We start from the raw sequence: 17,381 nt of genomic DNA, 5'->3' as shown, positions 1-17,381 counted from the left end.
AATAAATCCTTAAACCGTATAGAACTTCAGATTTTTATTGTCTGGTACATTTACTTGTCTTCTGGTTTATTGAAGCAGTATGTCAGACAGCACTTGCCACAATAGTGTCTGTCAAAGTGACTAGCCATGAAGACTCCAGCTCCACATTCCTCAGAGGGGCACTCCCGGCGCAGACGACTGATCTTGCCGTTCTCATCCACCTGGGAAGAGCAAAGACGCAACAATTCATATATACTCAGCACCTTTTAGCACCAATGATATTTTTGAGTGTTTTTCTTTGGCAAAGTAGTTTTTGTGATAGTTACTACATCAAACTTCTTGAAGCAAAGTTCAGAAGTGCCCAACGGCAACAGTCAGTTTCTCATCTATTTAACAGGTGGGATATTTGCAGATAGAAGGACTTTATATGCACCAGGCTACATGCAGGCTCATTACAGGCTGCATATCCTGTAACCAGTCCCTTCCTGATGACAGCAGTGCTTTTTGTCAAGTTTCCCCTAGGGTTTGTTCTATATACATACCTTGTAGTACTTGAGCACTGCAAGCTTAACCTTCTTTCTCTTATGCTTGTTCTTCTTGGGAGTAGTGTAAGACTTCTTCTTTCTTTTCTTGGCACCGCCACGAAGTCTCAGCACAAGATGAAGCGTTGATTCCTATTTGTAAAATACATGAAATAGACTCAAAATGCTTTCTCAAGACAAAAGTAGTACTGAATCAGGCTGCTGCTTTTATCTACAGAAAGTAGCTGTTGAGCAGCAGGCAATTAGGAAAGCTCCAGAAGGATATTTGCTCCAGAAAACAGTAGCCTGCCGCATCCCAAACCCCAGAAGGTTCAGTTACTGTATGATCTGTTGTGCCTATATTCCTCAGTTCTAACTGCAGTTGCAGAATAGTTTCATGAAAGCTATTTGTTGCTCCTCCTTTCTAGTTAATCTGGCAGACAGGAGCAAGATTTTTCACGTTAGCCCCCGAAATCAGCTCACCACACTGTGCCAAGGGCCAGGGCTGACAGAAGGGAAGCACTGGAAGCAGAAGCTGTGAGAAATGTTTTCTTCTGACCTGACACTATAGACTGGGCTGCAGCAACAGTTGGTTCCAGTCCTAGTACATCCCCAGTCAGAAGTGCTACCCAACCCTAAATCAACTGATTTGGTTGAATCCATTTGAAGCATTTCTTAGGCCCAGCAGCAAAGGTCAGTCTGCTCAGACAGACCCAGCTAGTTGGTACTACACCACTGCTCAGCCTTTCCTACTCACTTTTTGAATATTGTAGTCAGACAGCGTGCGTCCATCTTCTAGCTGCTTACCAGCAAAAATCAGTCGCTGCTGATCTGGAGGAATGCCTAATGGTGACATAAATCAAGATTAAATGACATTCTGTAATAAAATAACAAGTTGCTGCAGACAATCACATCTGCGTAGGATACAGATCAGTCCAACAGAGAAGGGAATAAGAAGTGCATCTGGAACTTACCCTCCTTATCCTGGATCTTAGTTTTTACATTTTCTATAGTATCAGAAGGCTCAACCTGTTACAAAACAGAAGAGGGGCGTGAAAATGCGCTTTGCCTTTTAACTAGACCAGGCAAGCAGACGAGCCATGAGGAGCTTCAGAGTCACGGCCTGAACGTTCGGCCGGCTCGGCCCCGCACGGGGCAGCCAGCTCCGGGCAGGCCCGGCAAGCGGGGCGCGCCAAGGCCCCGGGCAGCGGCCGGGCCGGCTTTCTCCGCGTATCCCGACATTTCCGTGGCCCAGAAGGCACCGGCCGGCCCGACGGCGGCCGCGCTGCAGCACACGGGGCAGCACGGGAAGCCCGAGGAGGGCGGGCGCGGCCCCGCCGCCGCCGCCGCCGTACGGGGCCGAGATGCGGCGAGGCCTGCCCGACCTCCGCCGCCCCGGGCCCGGGCGGGGGGTCGCGCCTCCGCAGGGCAAAGCGAAACCCTTCCCTCGCCCGCCGGGGCAGCGCGATGAGGAGGCCGCGGCGGCGGCGGCTCACCTCGAGAGTGATGGTTTTCCCCGTGAGGGTCTTCACGAAGATCTGCATGGCGAGGCCGGCACCTGCGGGGGAGAGGCGGGGAGGGGACGACGACGACGCGGCCACGCGTGCGGCCGCGGAGCGAAGACTCAGCCGCGACCTGCTCGCGGAATGGCGGCTCCCCGAAAGAGCGCTGCGCCGGCCCGCACGGGGTTTCCACCCGCGCCGGAGGAGGGGCGGGCGGCGCGGCGGGACTACGGCTCCCGGCGCGCCCCGCCGTCGCCAGCGGCGCTGGGGCATGCCGGGAGCCGTAGTCCCGGCCGAGGGGTGCCGTGGGAGTGGTAGTCGGGAGGGGGCGCGGTGGGGAGGGGGAATTACGGCTCCCACAGTGCACCGCGGGTCGGCTCGCGCAGCGGGAGCGGGCAACGGTCGATGGGGGGCCTGAGGAGAGGAGGCGGCGGCGGGGCTGCTAGGGAGGGGGTTCCTCAGCCCGCCTCAGGGCCGCTAACGGGGTGCGCGGGTGCTGTCTTTGTAGGGAAGCGTTATGCACACTATAGCTGCGTTTGGCGGTGGCCGTTGGTGTTGGGATTGCGGGTTTTTCACGTAGCGGTGTCTCCCCAGGTTTGCACTGCAGGGTGAAATCCCAGAAATCGGTGTCCTCGCCTCGGTCCGGCCCTGTGGAGGCAGTTTAAAAACGTCTTAAGGCCACCTCGCCGCTTGCAGGTTTCCTCAGACCAATGCCAAATTTATCTGGGTTTGTAGGGCAAATACTTTTAGTTAGAAAAGCCATAGGTAAGTTAGGAATAGAGGAGCACTGAGAATCATGTTAACTTGGAAATTACTTGTTAGGTGGTTTTATGCTTATGAATTGAATATGTGAAGTGTTAGAGCAGAATGAAGACTTGCTTGAGTACACGAGTATCACCTGATGCTATTTTAACAATTTTAACTCTTCTTCTAGGTTTTGATCTGAGGCAGTTGTTGAAAAAAAGGAGGAAAGAGGTTTAGGCTTTGTGTGAGAAAGGTGCTATGTTGCTCTGCCAAACCATCGTGTGGGAGCAGAGGAACGTTCTGTTCTCTCCCACTCTTTTTTTAGAAGGACAGGAGATTTCTGCAGTGTACGAACATATTTATTGACAGAAACTGAGAAGGTGGGTTGCACTGAGCAAGGACCATCTGAGGAGTGTGTTTCATTATATACAGTAGTGCATTTGACAAGGTAACAAACGCTTTTCAGGTAAATGAGCAATGAACAGTAACTAATAAGTAAAAAGTGGTTTGGTGTTGCTTTGTCTTCTGGAGGAAAAGGGTATAAGCAGACCGATTGTGACCTGTTGGTGTTGTTACAGAAATCAAGGATTGGTATATTTTCAGCTGTGTTTTATGCTCCTCTGTACGCTGCAGTCAAATATAAGCCACGAGGATGAATTCATACTACCAGAAGTTACAGTAGGGTTCATGCTTGATAACCACTTTTCTTAACTTTATGGCAGTTTTGAAATGATAAAGCATTATAATGCTGTCCTAAAACACGAAAAAAAATCTACATAACTAAAAAGACTATGACATATATCCCATATGCTCTGTATCAGCATTAACGGCTCTTCAGTTCAGCTGAAAGGTTATTGCTGAAGTTACTGAAGGACTCCTGCCTGCCTGATTGTGTCTGCCTTTTTCAGATGCTGACTGAGATGGGAGGTGCCAAGAATAAGTAAAGATTCTTAGTTTTCCAGATGGATAGGAATAAGGGTTACTGGGTCTGCTTTTAAATCTTGAGTCGGACTGGTATTTTAAGACATGAAAATGCATAGCCCCTGCCTCTTTGGGTTTCCACAGCTGTAAGTGCTAAGGACATAGAATCATAGAATTGTTTAGGTTGGAAAAGACCTTCAAGATCATCGAGTCCAACCATCAACCATGTCCACTAAACCATGTCCTGAAGTGCCTTGTCTACACGCTTTTTGAATATTTCCAGGGATGGTGACTCCACCACTTCCCTGGGCAGCCTGTTCCAATGTCTGACAACCCTTTCAGTAAAGAAATTTTTCCTAATATCCAATCTAAACCTCCCCTGCTGCAACTTGAGGCCATTTCCTCTCATTCTATCACTCACTAGTTACTTGATGGAAGAGACCAGTACCCACCTCACTACCACCTACTTTCAGGTAGTTGTAGAGAGCGATAAGGTCTCCCCTCAGCCTCCTTTTCTCCAGGCTAAACAACCCCAGTTCCCTCAGCTGCTCCTCATAAGACTTGTGCTCCAGGCCCCTCAGCAACTTGGTTGCCCTTCTCTGGACACGCTCCAGCACCTCAATGTCTTTCCTGTCATGAGGGGCCCAAAACTGAACACAGTACTCGAGGTGCAGCCTCACCAGTGCTGAGTACAGGGGGATGATCGCTTCCCTGCTCCTGCTGGCCACACTATTTCTGATACAGGCCGTAATGGGACATGTAGTACCCATCTAGAGAAAATACCTTTTATTACATAGAAATGGTTGCTGCAGCTGCCCAAATAAGTGCTGATTGCCTTAGTCTTTAATAACATTTGCAATTAACAAATCTGAGGTAAGCTTAGAGGCTGTATTTCACAATGTAAGACTTTTCTGTGTTTTCATCATCTTGAGCAATGTTACTTGCTTTTGGGGCTGTTTTTTATTATATTAAAGCAGCACTATGAAGCTTCCTCTAAGGAGTATTATTTTGTCTATTCATTTTATTTTAAACCTATCATGCTTATCAGAAAGTTCCAGAAAGTTGTTTTTCTGTTAATTCTCTCCATATAAATGTTGCATCCAAAAATACATTCATGGATAATAGAGTACGTTACTGCATACAAGAATATCCTGACTTAAGTCAAACAGGAATATGAGGCATTTATTGCCAGAATCAAGAATGGCGAAAAGACTGCATTTTTTCTTCATGGGAGATTAAAGGAAAAGAGCAAGGGAGCTTGAAAACAGTAAGTTATCTCTAATAATGTTTAGAGGAAAATATGTTGTTTTAATTAGGACATGAATAATTTAGTCATATCTGGCTTCTCTCATTTATATTTTTTAAATGTTTCAATTCTTGTTTTATTTTTATATGGAAGCTGCCAATGATTGTGTAAAACCTTGCTAATGTGGTGTTAGATTTCTGCTCTTAACATCCTGGTGCTGATTCTTGTGCAGTCAAACTTGAGGTGTAATCAGCAAAGGCTTTGCTTGCAGAGAAACTGGAAGATCAGGCTTGGAAGTTAAACAAACACACAGATTCTCTCCACCTGTAAAAACAATATAGCCTCAAAGTGAGGCTATTGCATTGCTAAAATGCACTGTCTGAGGTTGAGAAATACGGAAAAGTGAGTGAATTGCTCACTTTTTCTCATTTACTGTCTTGTATTGAGGGAGTATTGTTATGGAGCTGCAGTGTGTAGTAGGATTCCCAAGAGAGCCAGTTATCTTGCCATATGCAGTCTGAAGTAGAATAATGTGGTAAACTGGGGGGACAGGCTTTACTGAGAAAAGCAGAACGGTATGGCAGCAAGTATAGTTCAACAACTTCTGGTACTGATATCCTTGCAACCTGATGGGTAAAAAGAACAAGGTAACAGCTTCTGTTTTACTTTTGTTGTTGTTGTTTGTGGGTTTTTTTTTTTCCCTCCAGAATAAAAGCTATTCAGAAGTATTCTGCAAAAATTAAAAATGTAATATCAGAAATTCATAATGTGAGAAAGTACCCTCTGAAACCTTTGGCAGCCCAGAGAAAACAGCACATCCTCTTAAGCCCATCCCAGGTAAATCTGATATCCTGCTGGTTTGAGAGTTTATTCTACATTAAATAATTTTAAAAAGAAATATATAAAACCAAAACTAAAACAAACAACCCCAAAAACTAAGCCACCCAGGGTAGTGCAATGTATCAGCAAAATGCAAATCCCTTTGCTGGAATGCAGAACAGCAGTGACCCAGTAGAAATAGGGAGGTGTAGTCTTGAAGAATAATGTATTCAGAGGGTCTTTGCTTTTGTGGGAAGCTGCCCCAGAGGGGGGGCACAGCCTGCATTACTGTTACCAGCCGGCTTTACTGCCCACAGTTGGGAGCTCATGAAAGGCATTTTCTTCTCCCACGAGCCTGAGTGTAGAAGGATCACTCAGCTTGGATTCTCTTTCTAAACGTCTCAGACGGGTGCTGGAATTGAAAAAAGAAAGAGGAAAAAAGTATATCCCTCTGCAAAAAAAGACTAAGTAAGAACAAGAACTCCTGCACTTACTGGCCTTATGAGATACAGCTGAACCAAAGAGAAAAGCTGAAGCTCAGGTTCAAGTTTATATCTGCAAATATTTTTAATTTAGATGTGTTCCTTATGTCACATAGACTTTCTTTTTGTCTTATGGATTGAGGTTCCATACATTGATCAATTATTAACTTAGATACTGTTGATACTATGATGAAGATTTCTTGATTTGGATAACTGTGCTGATCACATACACCTTTCCCTCTAACTATCCACAGACAAACTCAAGTTTTGTTAGTTGCAAATGCTATTTCTGCTGGGGCAAAATTGGACAAGATTGTCACCCTGCAAGATCTCCTCTCTCAGATCATGAAAAAGAAAATTGATGAAAGAGGTAAAGTCATTAAAAATGAAATGTCAGAACAATTGAGAATGAGGGTATGAGACTAGACAATCAGCAATAGTGGATTAAGAGTTTGGTCTTTAAGATGATATCTTTTATTCCTGTCTGGTAACTTTTGAGGGCACTGACAGGAAAACCGAGTTTAACTGATGCTGTAAAAGGTGTTTCCTAAACAATCATCTGCTTAAGGAGATTGTTTCAGTTCTTTGGGGGAAAAGAAAATAATCCTCAGTTTTAAAAAAATATGTTTTCACATAAATGTATCAGTTGGTAAAGTTTGTGGTTATTTGTTTTGTTGTTTTTTCATTTTTTTAAATGCTTTAACAATTTCAACTCTGATTTGCTTGTTGAGATAGTGATGTGGTCATTCTACATTGCCATGTTTTATATTTTGGCTCTTGATGTCCCTAGTAAAATGGCTGAAGATTCACTTCAATATTTTGAAAAATAAAAATAATATGGTTATTGTGCTCTGCATCAGCAGTTTGCAATGTCATAGTTAATACATCATATTGAATGCAGTCCTTCCAGGACACATTCTTTTTGTGACCCTTTTGGTGTTTGTAAAAAGTGCTGGTGTTGCAGCCGTGCAGGTTAAGTCAATTGTTTATCCGTTTTCAGGGGTTCTTTGGCCCTTTTTCTAAAGGGACTGAAATTGAAAAGACCAGCTGTTTCCTGTGTGGTGAAAACTGACAGGCTAATCTTAAATATATTTCTGTGTGTACAGATGAAAATGCGCAACTTGAGGGTTTTTCAAGTGTCCAGATGCCTGGAGGAAATTGGACATTAGATGCCTTTGAAAATCCCAGTAATGCAACTGTCTACTTCTAGGTGCCTGGATCTCACTGCTAATACAATCCCTTGATATTAAAAATAAGAATTAGTTCATCAATTCATCTCGTATAGCCTGCTGTGTAACTGTTACACAGAAGTAACTCTTTACTATTTCTGGCCATTGATTAATTAGATTAGTCCTTCCCAAATCACAGTCTTTTAGAAGACATATTAAAATATAGTTCTCTTCTCTTCCCAGTTGCCCACAGATAACTGAACTCCCTTGTAGGTTTCTCAAAGTTTTCATTATGAACACTGTCAGAAGCACTAGGTAGTGAGGCAGAAGAGATGTAACTGGACGTGTGGAAACAAAACTGCTGCTTCATACTGGAAAATGGTGTGATGAAGATGTACTAGGTTTAAATACTTATATTTTGAAGCTGTGTATTCTCAGTGTTTGGGTTTCTTGACTAGATTGCTATACCATTAGCCAAGCATTTTATGTATGTATCTGTGTATTTAGTGTCTGTATAACGTATCATGTTCTGTACTTTTTTTTTCTTCCTCATTCCTAGTTTCAGTGACTTACTTCCAAGTGGTCAGTATGATGCTGCAGCAACTTACACAGTAAACTCTCCTAGGGGAATTCTTTGAAAGGAAGAAGCTCTGAAGTATCTTAAGTGTAAGAACTTGATAATTGGGTCCATTCTTACAGGATTTTAGTTGATGTCAGTCTAGTCATTTCAGTGCTTAAGAATTTGGGATTTATCAAATAAGAATTGTTTGTGTGGGTTTGAAGCTTATGTTTAATATTCCAAATTGAAGGTAAGAAAAGCTGTAAGGCTTTTTTTTTTCCTCCTTTGTTGTATGTTAAGGACATGCCCTAAGAGGCAGAAAAGGAGATAGCTAACTCACAACCGCTGCTTTTCTTACTGTTGGTGAGGTGTTGGGTTAAGCAGTGATCTTAAGGTCTAGTATAAAGCTGTTCCTAACGCAGTGCTGAAACTGTTTTATTTCTACTGAGAAGTTATGTGCAATAGGCAAGAGCAAAGGTCCACCTGCTAGTTTGAATGTCCAGACCTTACTGTTACGTGTGTAAATTACTCAAGCCTAGTCTTTTGAGTCATAAAGCAATATTCTAGTTAGATTCATTAAAATTAGTTTCTGAAATCTAAGGTACATAAAGACTATTGATGATTTTAAATATCCAGATAAATACAAAATAGTCTTTCTAATTTTGTCTTCCTCTCAGTGTTTTTGTTTGCATTTGGCAACACAAAATTCAGCGATATTGATGATGTCAGAGACTGAAGCAGTGCAGTATTTTGTCCCTCCTTTGAAGGAGCCATAGGAGCATTGCTGAACTCTACAAGATCAGTGTTTCTTTTTGCATATTTTATTGCCTTTTGTTCAAGTTTTAAAGGCAATAACTGAGAGAAAAAACTGTGATAAACTAATGTTCAGGATCTGTATCACAAAACTACAAAATTTGTAGTCCTGGTAGCAGATGTTATATCTTCTATATTCTCACTTGAAAAACTATATGTTTTAAAGACTACCCTCCCCACCCTGAGATTTACCCATTACCTGTCAATGGTAAAATACTATCATGAACCCTCTGCCTTCAGTTTTGAGCAATCTTCATTTGGAGTAATTAACAAAGGATCTGATATGTCTCAAAAGATTTAGTAAAAATTTTGTCAGAGGCATTTGGTGGGTCTCAGCAAACAAAGTCTAAAACTGAAGTCTTAAATAGTGAAAGATACTTTTCTGGGTGCCCAGCCAATGACTTTTGTTTTCGTCCTCATAGCTATTAGCTGCCTTAATGGAAGAAATATCCTTTTGTTGAAGTATTTTGACACTCTGATAAACTCAAGTGCTGCAGCTGGACACCCTCCAAATTCAGCCATAACTCTGGAAGCAATCAAATGTGTATTGTCTGAAAAGAATGAAATCTATTAACACACTGGGTTAAACAGCAAAGGTATGTCATTCTGCACTGAGATTCACGGAGGGGTATGCCATCCTCCATTACTTCCCAAGTCATGAGGCTTTGCCTTTTCTTCAAAGTAAATCCTTTCAAACAAAACACAACAAAAAATACATTAATGGATTCTTTTTTGTTGAATCCTAAATTCAATACAAGGGTAGACCAAAAAAGCAGTATTAACAGCTCCTTCTGAAGGGCACATTTTGTTTTGGTTGCCGTCAGCCTTTCTTACAGCATTTTAGACTCCAGTTTTGTTTGAGACTCTTTTCTCTTACATTGTACTTAAAAAATATACGGATATAAGATTTTCACAGCCTACTGTGGATTAAGAAACCACAATTACTATGATATGAATTTCTTTCATTTTATTGGCAACGTCAGTACCAGATCCAAATTTTCAAACACAATTACATTAAAAACGTGCCTAAACTGTAAACCCTGTACCTGCACTTGACCTCTGTTTTCTCCATTTATGGGGAGAAGATACAATCATACCTGAATTTCTAGAAATGCATCTGTTTCTGCATTTTTGATTTGGAGAAGACATTTAAGCTGTGAGAGATATGTTTTTCTAATACAGTGTAGATTTGTTTGAAATGGTGAAAATCCTGCTAGAACAGTCTGGTACTGAATTAACTCTAATGGGTGCCTCTCTGCTGAAAGACTTTTGTGAAGAGCAACAGCGTTCTGTAATGCTAGCCCATATTGCAGTTTTAAATTGAGATTCTAAACCACCTTGTGTCAGGACGAAAACACCACTTCTTTGTTTCAGTCCTAACCCATAAGCTATCCTACTAATGCAAAAAACCTGTTACAGTCTGCCATTTTGACATGCTGAAATCATCATTGTTCTTATAGTAATAAGACCTAGCTAGTTACAACATCACAGTGAAACAGTGTTTCCGAAGCCATGCTTTATGACCACCTTGGGAATCATAAAATGTTACTAAATGCAATGTTAGTAGGCAACAGCTTAGTTCCTCTAGGGTGGAAGAGCAAAAAGCAGCTGTAATTTCTAGTTCCAAGTATTACAGATGTTTGCAGTAGTGAGGGATCTGCAAATTGCTTTTATTTGTTTGCTGGAGAAGCCTGTTGAAAAATACTCTATTACTGAAACATAATGATGCCTTGTTTGTATAGGAAAATAGGAGCTTTACCTCCGATTAAGTTCTGTACTGGTTTTAAAACAGTCTTTTGCAAATACCAAAAATAAATAAATAAACTCTAAACCACTTAGATTTTAGGCAAAACTGGTAGCAACACCTGTAGCAGACAGGTTACATAACACTTGACAGTATAAATCCCTGTAATTACCACACTATTTTGTTGCACTATGTTATACAATAATTGCCATGCTACTGTGCCACTGTAATTGTGGCAAAATTTTATCTGTTTCCCATTCCTGTGTCCTTACGTAGAATTTCTTAGGAAAGTGTTAAAGCCAGCTGAGCTACTTCTGAGAGTCATACTACAAAATAGCTTGGTTTTGATAATATGGCAAAATTTCCTCCAGTCTTTCTTTGAATCTTTGTACTTTGGAGAAAATGTGAAGTTGGATAGCAACCTATGGCTATTGCTGTTTTCTGTTCTAATAATCCCAGGAAATCTGACTAGGCTTCTAAAACTCACTTTTTTTGGACATGTTCCTCTGAGTTTATTGTGAGACTGACAACAAAAATTACAAATACCACCGGTACTGAGTAGACTGGCTTCCACAGGCTGTGCTGTGGAAAGCCCAGCCATGGCCGCTCTGCTCCCTCATAGCTTGGGAACAACACAAGCATTTCCTTATTCCTGAAACCAGCCTTGAATCTCCCATGTCCAGGAACACTGTAAGGCTGCAGTTGTTCCTCCCAACTACCAGGGACTGGAATTACAGTAATCTCTGAAAGACACGTCCTATTGCTTCCTATTGCTTTCAGTGCTCTTAGAGCCCTCTCTGCTGCAGTTGAGAGATTAAAGAAAAGCAGGAAGAGGCTACTTTCTCAAATATGGAGAATTAAGGCTGCAAGAGGGGCAGAAGAGCTGAAAGGGGTATAGTTTAATACTTACACATGCAGAAATACGCCCATCTACACAATCCACTTGTTGTAGCTTGTTTTGAAATATTCCAAAGTGTCTTGGTTTTGGCTGGGTTAGAGTTAATTTTCTTCCTAGTGGCTGGTATAGTGCTGTGTTTTGGATTTAGGATGAGAACAATGTTGATAACACATGGATGTTTTAGTCATTGCTGAGCAGTGCTTACACTAAGTCAAGGACTTTTCAGCTTCTCATGCTGTCCTGCCAGCAAGGAGGCCGGGGGTACACAAAAAGCTGGGAGGGGACACAGCCAGGACAGCTGACCTAAACTGGCCAAAGGAGTATTCCATACCATGTGATGTCATGCTCAGTATATAAAGTAAGGGGAAAGCTGGCCAGGGGACTGCTGCTCAGGAACAGGCTGGGCATTGGTCGGTTGGCGGTGAGCAATTGTTTTTCATGTGCGTCACTTGTTTTTCTTGTGTTTTATTTCCCTCTCTTTCTTTTATTTTCCTTTTCATTACAATTTTTAATTATTATTATGTTTTGTTTCAATTATTAAACTCTTCTTACCTCAACCCACAAGTTTTGTTACTTTTACCCTTCCGATTCACTCCCCCATCCCGCCGGGGGTGAATGAGTGGCGGTGTGCTGCTTAGTTGCCGGCTGGGGTTAAACCACAACAAAGTTACGGAACACACTAGTGATGCTGATTTCTTTTATTACCTTGTCTTCTTCCAGTTAACCTTTTTTGAGGCAGTAGGAGATATTATTTATGACTATGGGAAAGTGGAACCAAGCGACAAGTCAAAATGCCTGGCTTTGGCTGAAGTCACATATGGTCAGTCTGGTGCACACAAAAAAGTTGCTTTGTGCCTATATGAACAGCACCGAATTTCTGGAGCAATGGATTATATTCAGCAACTGGAGCATTTTTCTTCAGGTAACTAATAAGGCACTTGTATTGTCTTTCATGATTGTTCTACAATATGTTTATTTCAGGTTTAACAGTGATGTTTTTGACCACATTTATATAGCAATCGTTTGAAGTGAATACAAATATCTGAACTTCTGTCATGTTTACTGAGATGTCAAGAGCTCTGTTAAATGTCCCTATGTGTTTTATCATAATGTCAATACATGCAGGCTCTGATGAAGTAAGGAATTACTTTTTGTATACCTGCTAAAAAATCTCCACAGCATTTTGGCAAGGACCCCAGTAGGAAACTGGGGGGGTTCTCATAGCCTACAGGTCCAAAACCAAGGTTGATTTGGCCCTCTCTGGTGGATCGTGGGTTCATTAATCAAATGATTAAAGGAAAGAAGGGTGCCCTGTGTTCTTTCTTAGGTTCCTTTCTACTTAGTCGCCTTCTGGTGGTGTCCTTTTTTTCTTCTATATGTATTCTTGCTTAGACTGTTGTTGCTCAGTTGAGCTACAGTTTTTCATTCTTCTTTTATTTTCTGGTCATATTTCAGATAATTTTAAGGGAGGATTTTCAGGTTATCATGTCTTCTAGGGTTTGTTGATTTTCTCATTCCATGAGATTTCTAGATAATTACAGGAAAAAAATTTCTTATATATATTTTTTTCAAGTAAAAGGTTAGATTTTAATGTCACCACTAGGTTTTCCACAGTGTTCAGCGAAATCAGTCAAGATCATTGTAGGTTTTTATGGTGAGGAAAGGGAGAGGTAACCATATGCAAATACATAATAAACTTGATATTTGATGTTTCAGAAGATTATTTCTTTCTATTGGAAAACTGTCCTAGCATTGCATTAATTCACTGTCTCAGTCAACAATGGATTAGAAAACCACTGTTTTCATCTATGGGGGCTACAATCCTGTCTTTTATCTCAGCTGATCACAAAAAGCATGGTTTTGAGCTATTGGAGGAAATGAGCAAGAAAAGTAAGCACAGCAAAATTTTAATAACAAACTTCTAAACTTGAAATTTTAATTCAACTCCTACTTCAGCCTATAAATTACTTTGGTTTCAGTGCTCCTAGTTTGTAATGTGATCTGAATAAAAGCTTTTTCCTTCACAGGGAGCTGAACTGTGCATTCTCGCATCTTCTGGAGCTCCGAGGGATGAGGGTCACTGTGCCAGATTTGAGGGCCCATCCTGCTTGCACTCACACACAGGTTCAGTCTGTGCCCCCCTTGGGGCAACCCTGCCACTGAAAGAACTCTGCAGGCACTTTGCTTGCTTCTAGCAGACCCTCTATAGTCAGGCTCTTGGGCAACCTGCAACTTCAGCACTTACTGCTTAGGACACAAAAAAATAAACAAAGTCCTACTGTTCTAAGGTTTGTAGGTTTTTAGAGGGACTCTTTTTTGTGCTGCCAGACACAGTGGCAGAAGCTCTTCAGGCAGCATGAACTCAAGCCAAGGGCAGACAGCTGCAACAAACCACATGGGCAGCAAGTGCCAGGTTCTGAAACTACTGTGCAGACAAACTAATACTTAACTGCCTGGACTTGCCCAGGAAAAGTGCTTAAATTTAAAGACAATATTTCTGAAAATTAGGTTTTCTGCACCCAGGGATGGTTGTTGGCATCTATTGTGCTTATTGTGTCTTGCTCCAGTAAACTGCCCTTAACTTCAGTGCCTGCAATTACCCTGTCATTCTATTGCTCTTACAGGTTTCAGAAGTGATTTTGAGTGCAATCAGGGGGTTTCAAACTTTTAAAATTAAAATAAACACTGTTTTTCTTATGGGTCTTCAATCAGCTTTCTTTTTTTTTTTAACTCAGTCTTAGGATTTATAATCCATCCGGAAAAACCGTGAATGATTTGTGCAGTATGCTTATTATGGATAGTACAAAGCTCATTAGGGCAAATGCAGGATCTTTAAATATGGTTGTTTTTTTCTTGGATGCATTTGAACACATTATTATAAATGATACCGTCTGTACTTTGGAAGACTGGAATAAGATAGAAGTTGCTTGTGCAGAAAATAAGCATGAAAAGTTATCTCAGAAAATCGTGTTGATTCTCACCTCACAGGATGGAGTGTTTGAAAATTCGCCACTTGATGAAAAAAGATGGAAGGTTAATGGAACATGTTTTGTGGTAGTTTTTCTGTGTAACAGCAGAGGGAGCTCTTACAGCAGTCAAGCGAAGAATCCTTTTCACTCTTTGTATGAACCGTAGTAAACAGAAACAGAAACAGTGCTGAGAATAATTTTACCATTGAAGCCTGAGCCTGATGGAAAACTACCAGACAAGACTCTTAACAAGCAGCAGCAATGAACTATGTAAACATTTCCTTCTGAGACAGGTATGTAAGCACATGGTAATCTTTTAATGGAACTTATCTTCGAGAATGGAATGCAAAGCCACTATGAGATAAAGAGGCACAGGATGCCTCAAGACTGCACAGGTGTCCCTGAAACCCATCCAAGGATTATGATGTGCATGTGGAGATGGGTGGTTACTTATGTTAATGAGTTCTCAGAAAAGTCATGAACACGCTAATTATTTTGTGAATATGTATATATAACTTGCATATAAATTGTGACTTGACGCGGCGCACGTATTAGGAGGAGCGATCAATCCCCTGTGCGCCTAGCACTGCAATAAAGAATACCTACTTAACAGTCATCCTGACTATTGAGTCCTAATTTCAGCTTTTCATGGCAACACCATCAAATATCAGTTATTTGTCCCTTTTAATATGTCCCTGTGAGAATGTGTGCATGTTTGTATTTTGTTTAACTGAAAATGTATTCTTAGTGTAGAAGATAGATAGCTGGTGTGTTGTACCCTGGAATGGTACGGTGTGGTAATGGTATGCATATACTTCCCATCCTGTTCTCAGCTTCAGTACATCATGCCTGTCCTTTAGTATAGTGCTGGAGGCAGGTACTGCTCAGGGTTTAGAATCAGCATGGGTACAGGAAGCTGCTCCGAGTGGATCATCATTCTGAGGGAGCTGGACAAAGGGCATTGTACAGTGTAGATGTACCCTGATGCCTTGGTCTTTTGGGTTTGTTTTGGTTTTTTTTTGTTCCAGGCCATCACTGGAGTCATAGTACAAGTTAGATTATCACGGTAATCTAACAAATCCTGCCAAAATACAACAAATGTCTACTTAGAACAAATTTAGGCTTCAGTTACATGCATCCACCTGCTCTTTGGATTGCTGTGGGAATTGTGTGTTTTGAGGACCATATTACACTGTAAGAGCTAGTACAGGAACTTAGCTTACACTGATTATCAAGAGATGGGTAATTCAGTCTTAGGGAAAGGAAGATGTCCAGCTGCAGTCATACATCAGCAGATTCACTGGGTGCATGTTGGCAGAGCTGCTTCTTAGCTCTCAGCCCACAAGAAGTAAAACCAGGAAGAATACTGACTGTTATTTACTGTTGTCACTGTCCTACCTGTTCCCAAATAACAGATATCTCTATAATTAAGCTAGATATAACTACTGATGGTTTGTTTTAATTTCAAGACATTTTGGCACTTTTTAAAAGCTGCTGGGCCATATTGATTGTTCGGATAAATCTGCAGAGTTAGGATTCAGAAGAGAACTTTCTTTAAAAGAGAAGAATTGCAAGTCTACAGATATTCTAAGTATTGTGTGGATGAGCAACAGGGAAAGGTATGCAAGTTCAGTTTTCAACATGCAGAATAACATGTCCTGTAAATATAACCCTTAAGTTAAATCTTTAAATGTAGAGATATCTTCTGAAATAAATTAGTGTTAAATATTTTTTTCTAGTAATGCCTGCCGCTTAGTAGTGTGTTTCCAAATGCCTGTGAATTATTACTGCTCTGAAGAGCTTGCAATTTATGCAAATTTTATTAGGGATACCCTCCTTCTAATGAGCATTAGAACTTCTACCTCAAGAGTGGTTCAAATCTATCAAAGACTGGGCAGTTCAGTGGTGCTTGGAGTGTGTTCAGTGCTGTAGAAAAAGGTAAGTTCTGTGACCCTGGGAAGTAGGGCCTTGCCAGGATACTTTTGTAGTTGTCTTAGTGGATCACATTTTTTCCTAGGTCGGATTTTTTTAACCTGATGCAGCATTTTCTGTACTCATCTGCTATGCTGAGAAGGAATTTCTAGCATTTTTAAAAATCAAAGGGCAGTTGATACAATCCTGTTTGCCGGCAGGAGGGGAGAAAGAGGTGATACTGTCAATAGAATGTGAGAACAGAGATTTAATATATTTATTAAAGCCACAGTTTAAAGAACATATTCAGGAATAAATTACTTGGGTGATGTCTGCTTTACATATCATTGCAGCTGAATTTTGACTAATGTTCAATTACATTTGCCAGAATTACTGAGGGTGAACTACAAATTAAGAATGGTTTTCCCTTTTAGTGCTTTTTGCTATTCATGTTACTGAAATTAATGTAATCCTGCTATTATGAATGTATATGTTGATGCAGATACTCCAAGAGCAGTAAGGTGAAAAGGTCAACACTGGTGGCTTCTGTGGGATTTCTGAACACAGAATAGGGCCCTGAGCAAGTGCTTATGCTTGGGGGGGGGGGAAGTATTTCACACTGTTTGCGGATACAGGCTAGTATACTTTGGAGACTGCTTGGTTTTATAAGAAATGCAGGGAGCATGAAATGTTTATTTTCAGACTGAGATTGTTTTAGCTGTCCAGACTGTTACTTCTGTAACAGAACTAGAGCATTCATTACTGACACCTGACCTTTTCCTTAACTCAGCTTGACACCACCTGAGTGACCACAGACTTCTGCACTTTTTGATTATGAAATGCAGAGCAGTCGAATTCCACACGAGAGGTTTTTCCAGAGTCTGGTATCATCACACATGATGAATGCAGAGGTCAATAGCCATTCCTTTTCCCACTTACATAATTTAATTTAGTTATGAAGTTCTAGAATTTTATTTGTGACCAACTTGTGTTGTAAAGTTCAAACCTGAAGTATAGTTAAATACAAGGCATAAGCAAGGGATCAGAAAGAACGGCCAAGTATATTTTGTATGCCAGCAAAGGGGAGGTGTAAAGTCTCAGAAG

The 17,381-nt window shown here is 41.1% G+C and overlaps 2 protein-coding genes across 2 annotated transcripts; one reads left to right on the top strand and one right to left on the bottom strand.

The window, feature by feature from the left end:
- Positions 1-17: 17 nt before the first annotated feature.
- On the bottom strand, positions 18-2,198 carry RPS27A (ribosomal protein S27a). Its single transcript, XM_049800261.1, has 5 exons — positions 1,997-2,198; positions 1,475-1,529; positions 1,258-1,343; positions 522-653; positions 18-200 (listed from the first exon to the last, which is right to left on the bottom strand). The coding sequence occupies exons 1-5, from the start codon at positions 2,042-2,044 to the stop codon at positions 51-53; spliced, it is 471 nt and encodes a 156-aa protein (XP_049656218.1). The 5' UTR covers positions 2,045-2,198; the 3' UTR covers positions 18-50.
- Positions 2,199-7,289: 5,091 nt separating this feature from the next.
- Positions 7,290-14,982, top strand: CLHC1 (clathrin heavy chain linker domain containing 1). The gene is given in 6 exon segments (XM_049800143.1): positions 7,290-7,424; positions 7,943-8,012; positions 9,120-9,315; positions 9,318-9,355; positions 12,118-12,319; positions 14,386-14,982. Coding segments are annotated over 6 exon segments (561 nt in total). The 5' UTR covers positions 7,290-7,383; the 3' UTR covers positions 14,400-14,982.
- Positions 14,983-17,381: the final 2,399 nt, after the last annotated feature.

Source organism: Accipiter gentilis, chromosome 5, assembly GCF_929443795.1.
Source record: "Accipiter gentilis chromosome 5, bAccGen1.1, whole genome shotgun sequence".
In the NCBI taxonomy this organism is placed as follows: domain Eukaryota; kingdom Metazoa; phylum Chordata; class Aves; order Accipitriformes; family Accipitridae; genus Astur; species Astur gentilis.
Note: the sequence above shows the minus strand (reverse complement) of the source record. Positions and strands in the feature narration are given on the sequence as shown.

Excerpts from the sequence above, each read along its gene's own strand:
- RPS27A (XM_049800261.1), bottom strand. The coding sequence starts at position 2,044 with ATGCAGATCTTCGTGAAGACCCTCACGGGGAAAACCATCACTCTCGAG. Across the intron at positions 654-1,257 it reads CTGACTACAATATTCAAAAA|GAATCAACGCTTCATCTTGT; the intron begins GTGAGTAGGAAA and ends TTTTACAAATAG. Across the intron at positions 201-521 it reads CAGTGCTCAAGTACTACAAG|GTGGATGAGAACGGCAAGAT; the intron begins GTATGTATATAG and ends TGCTCTTCCCAG.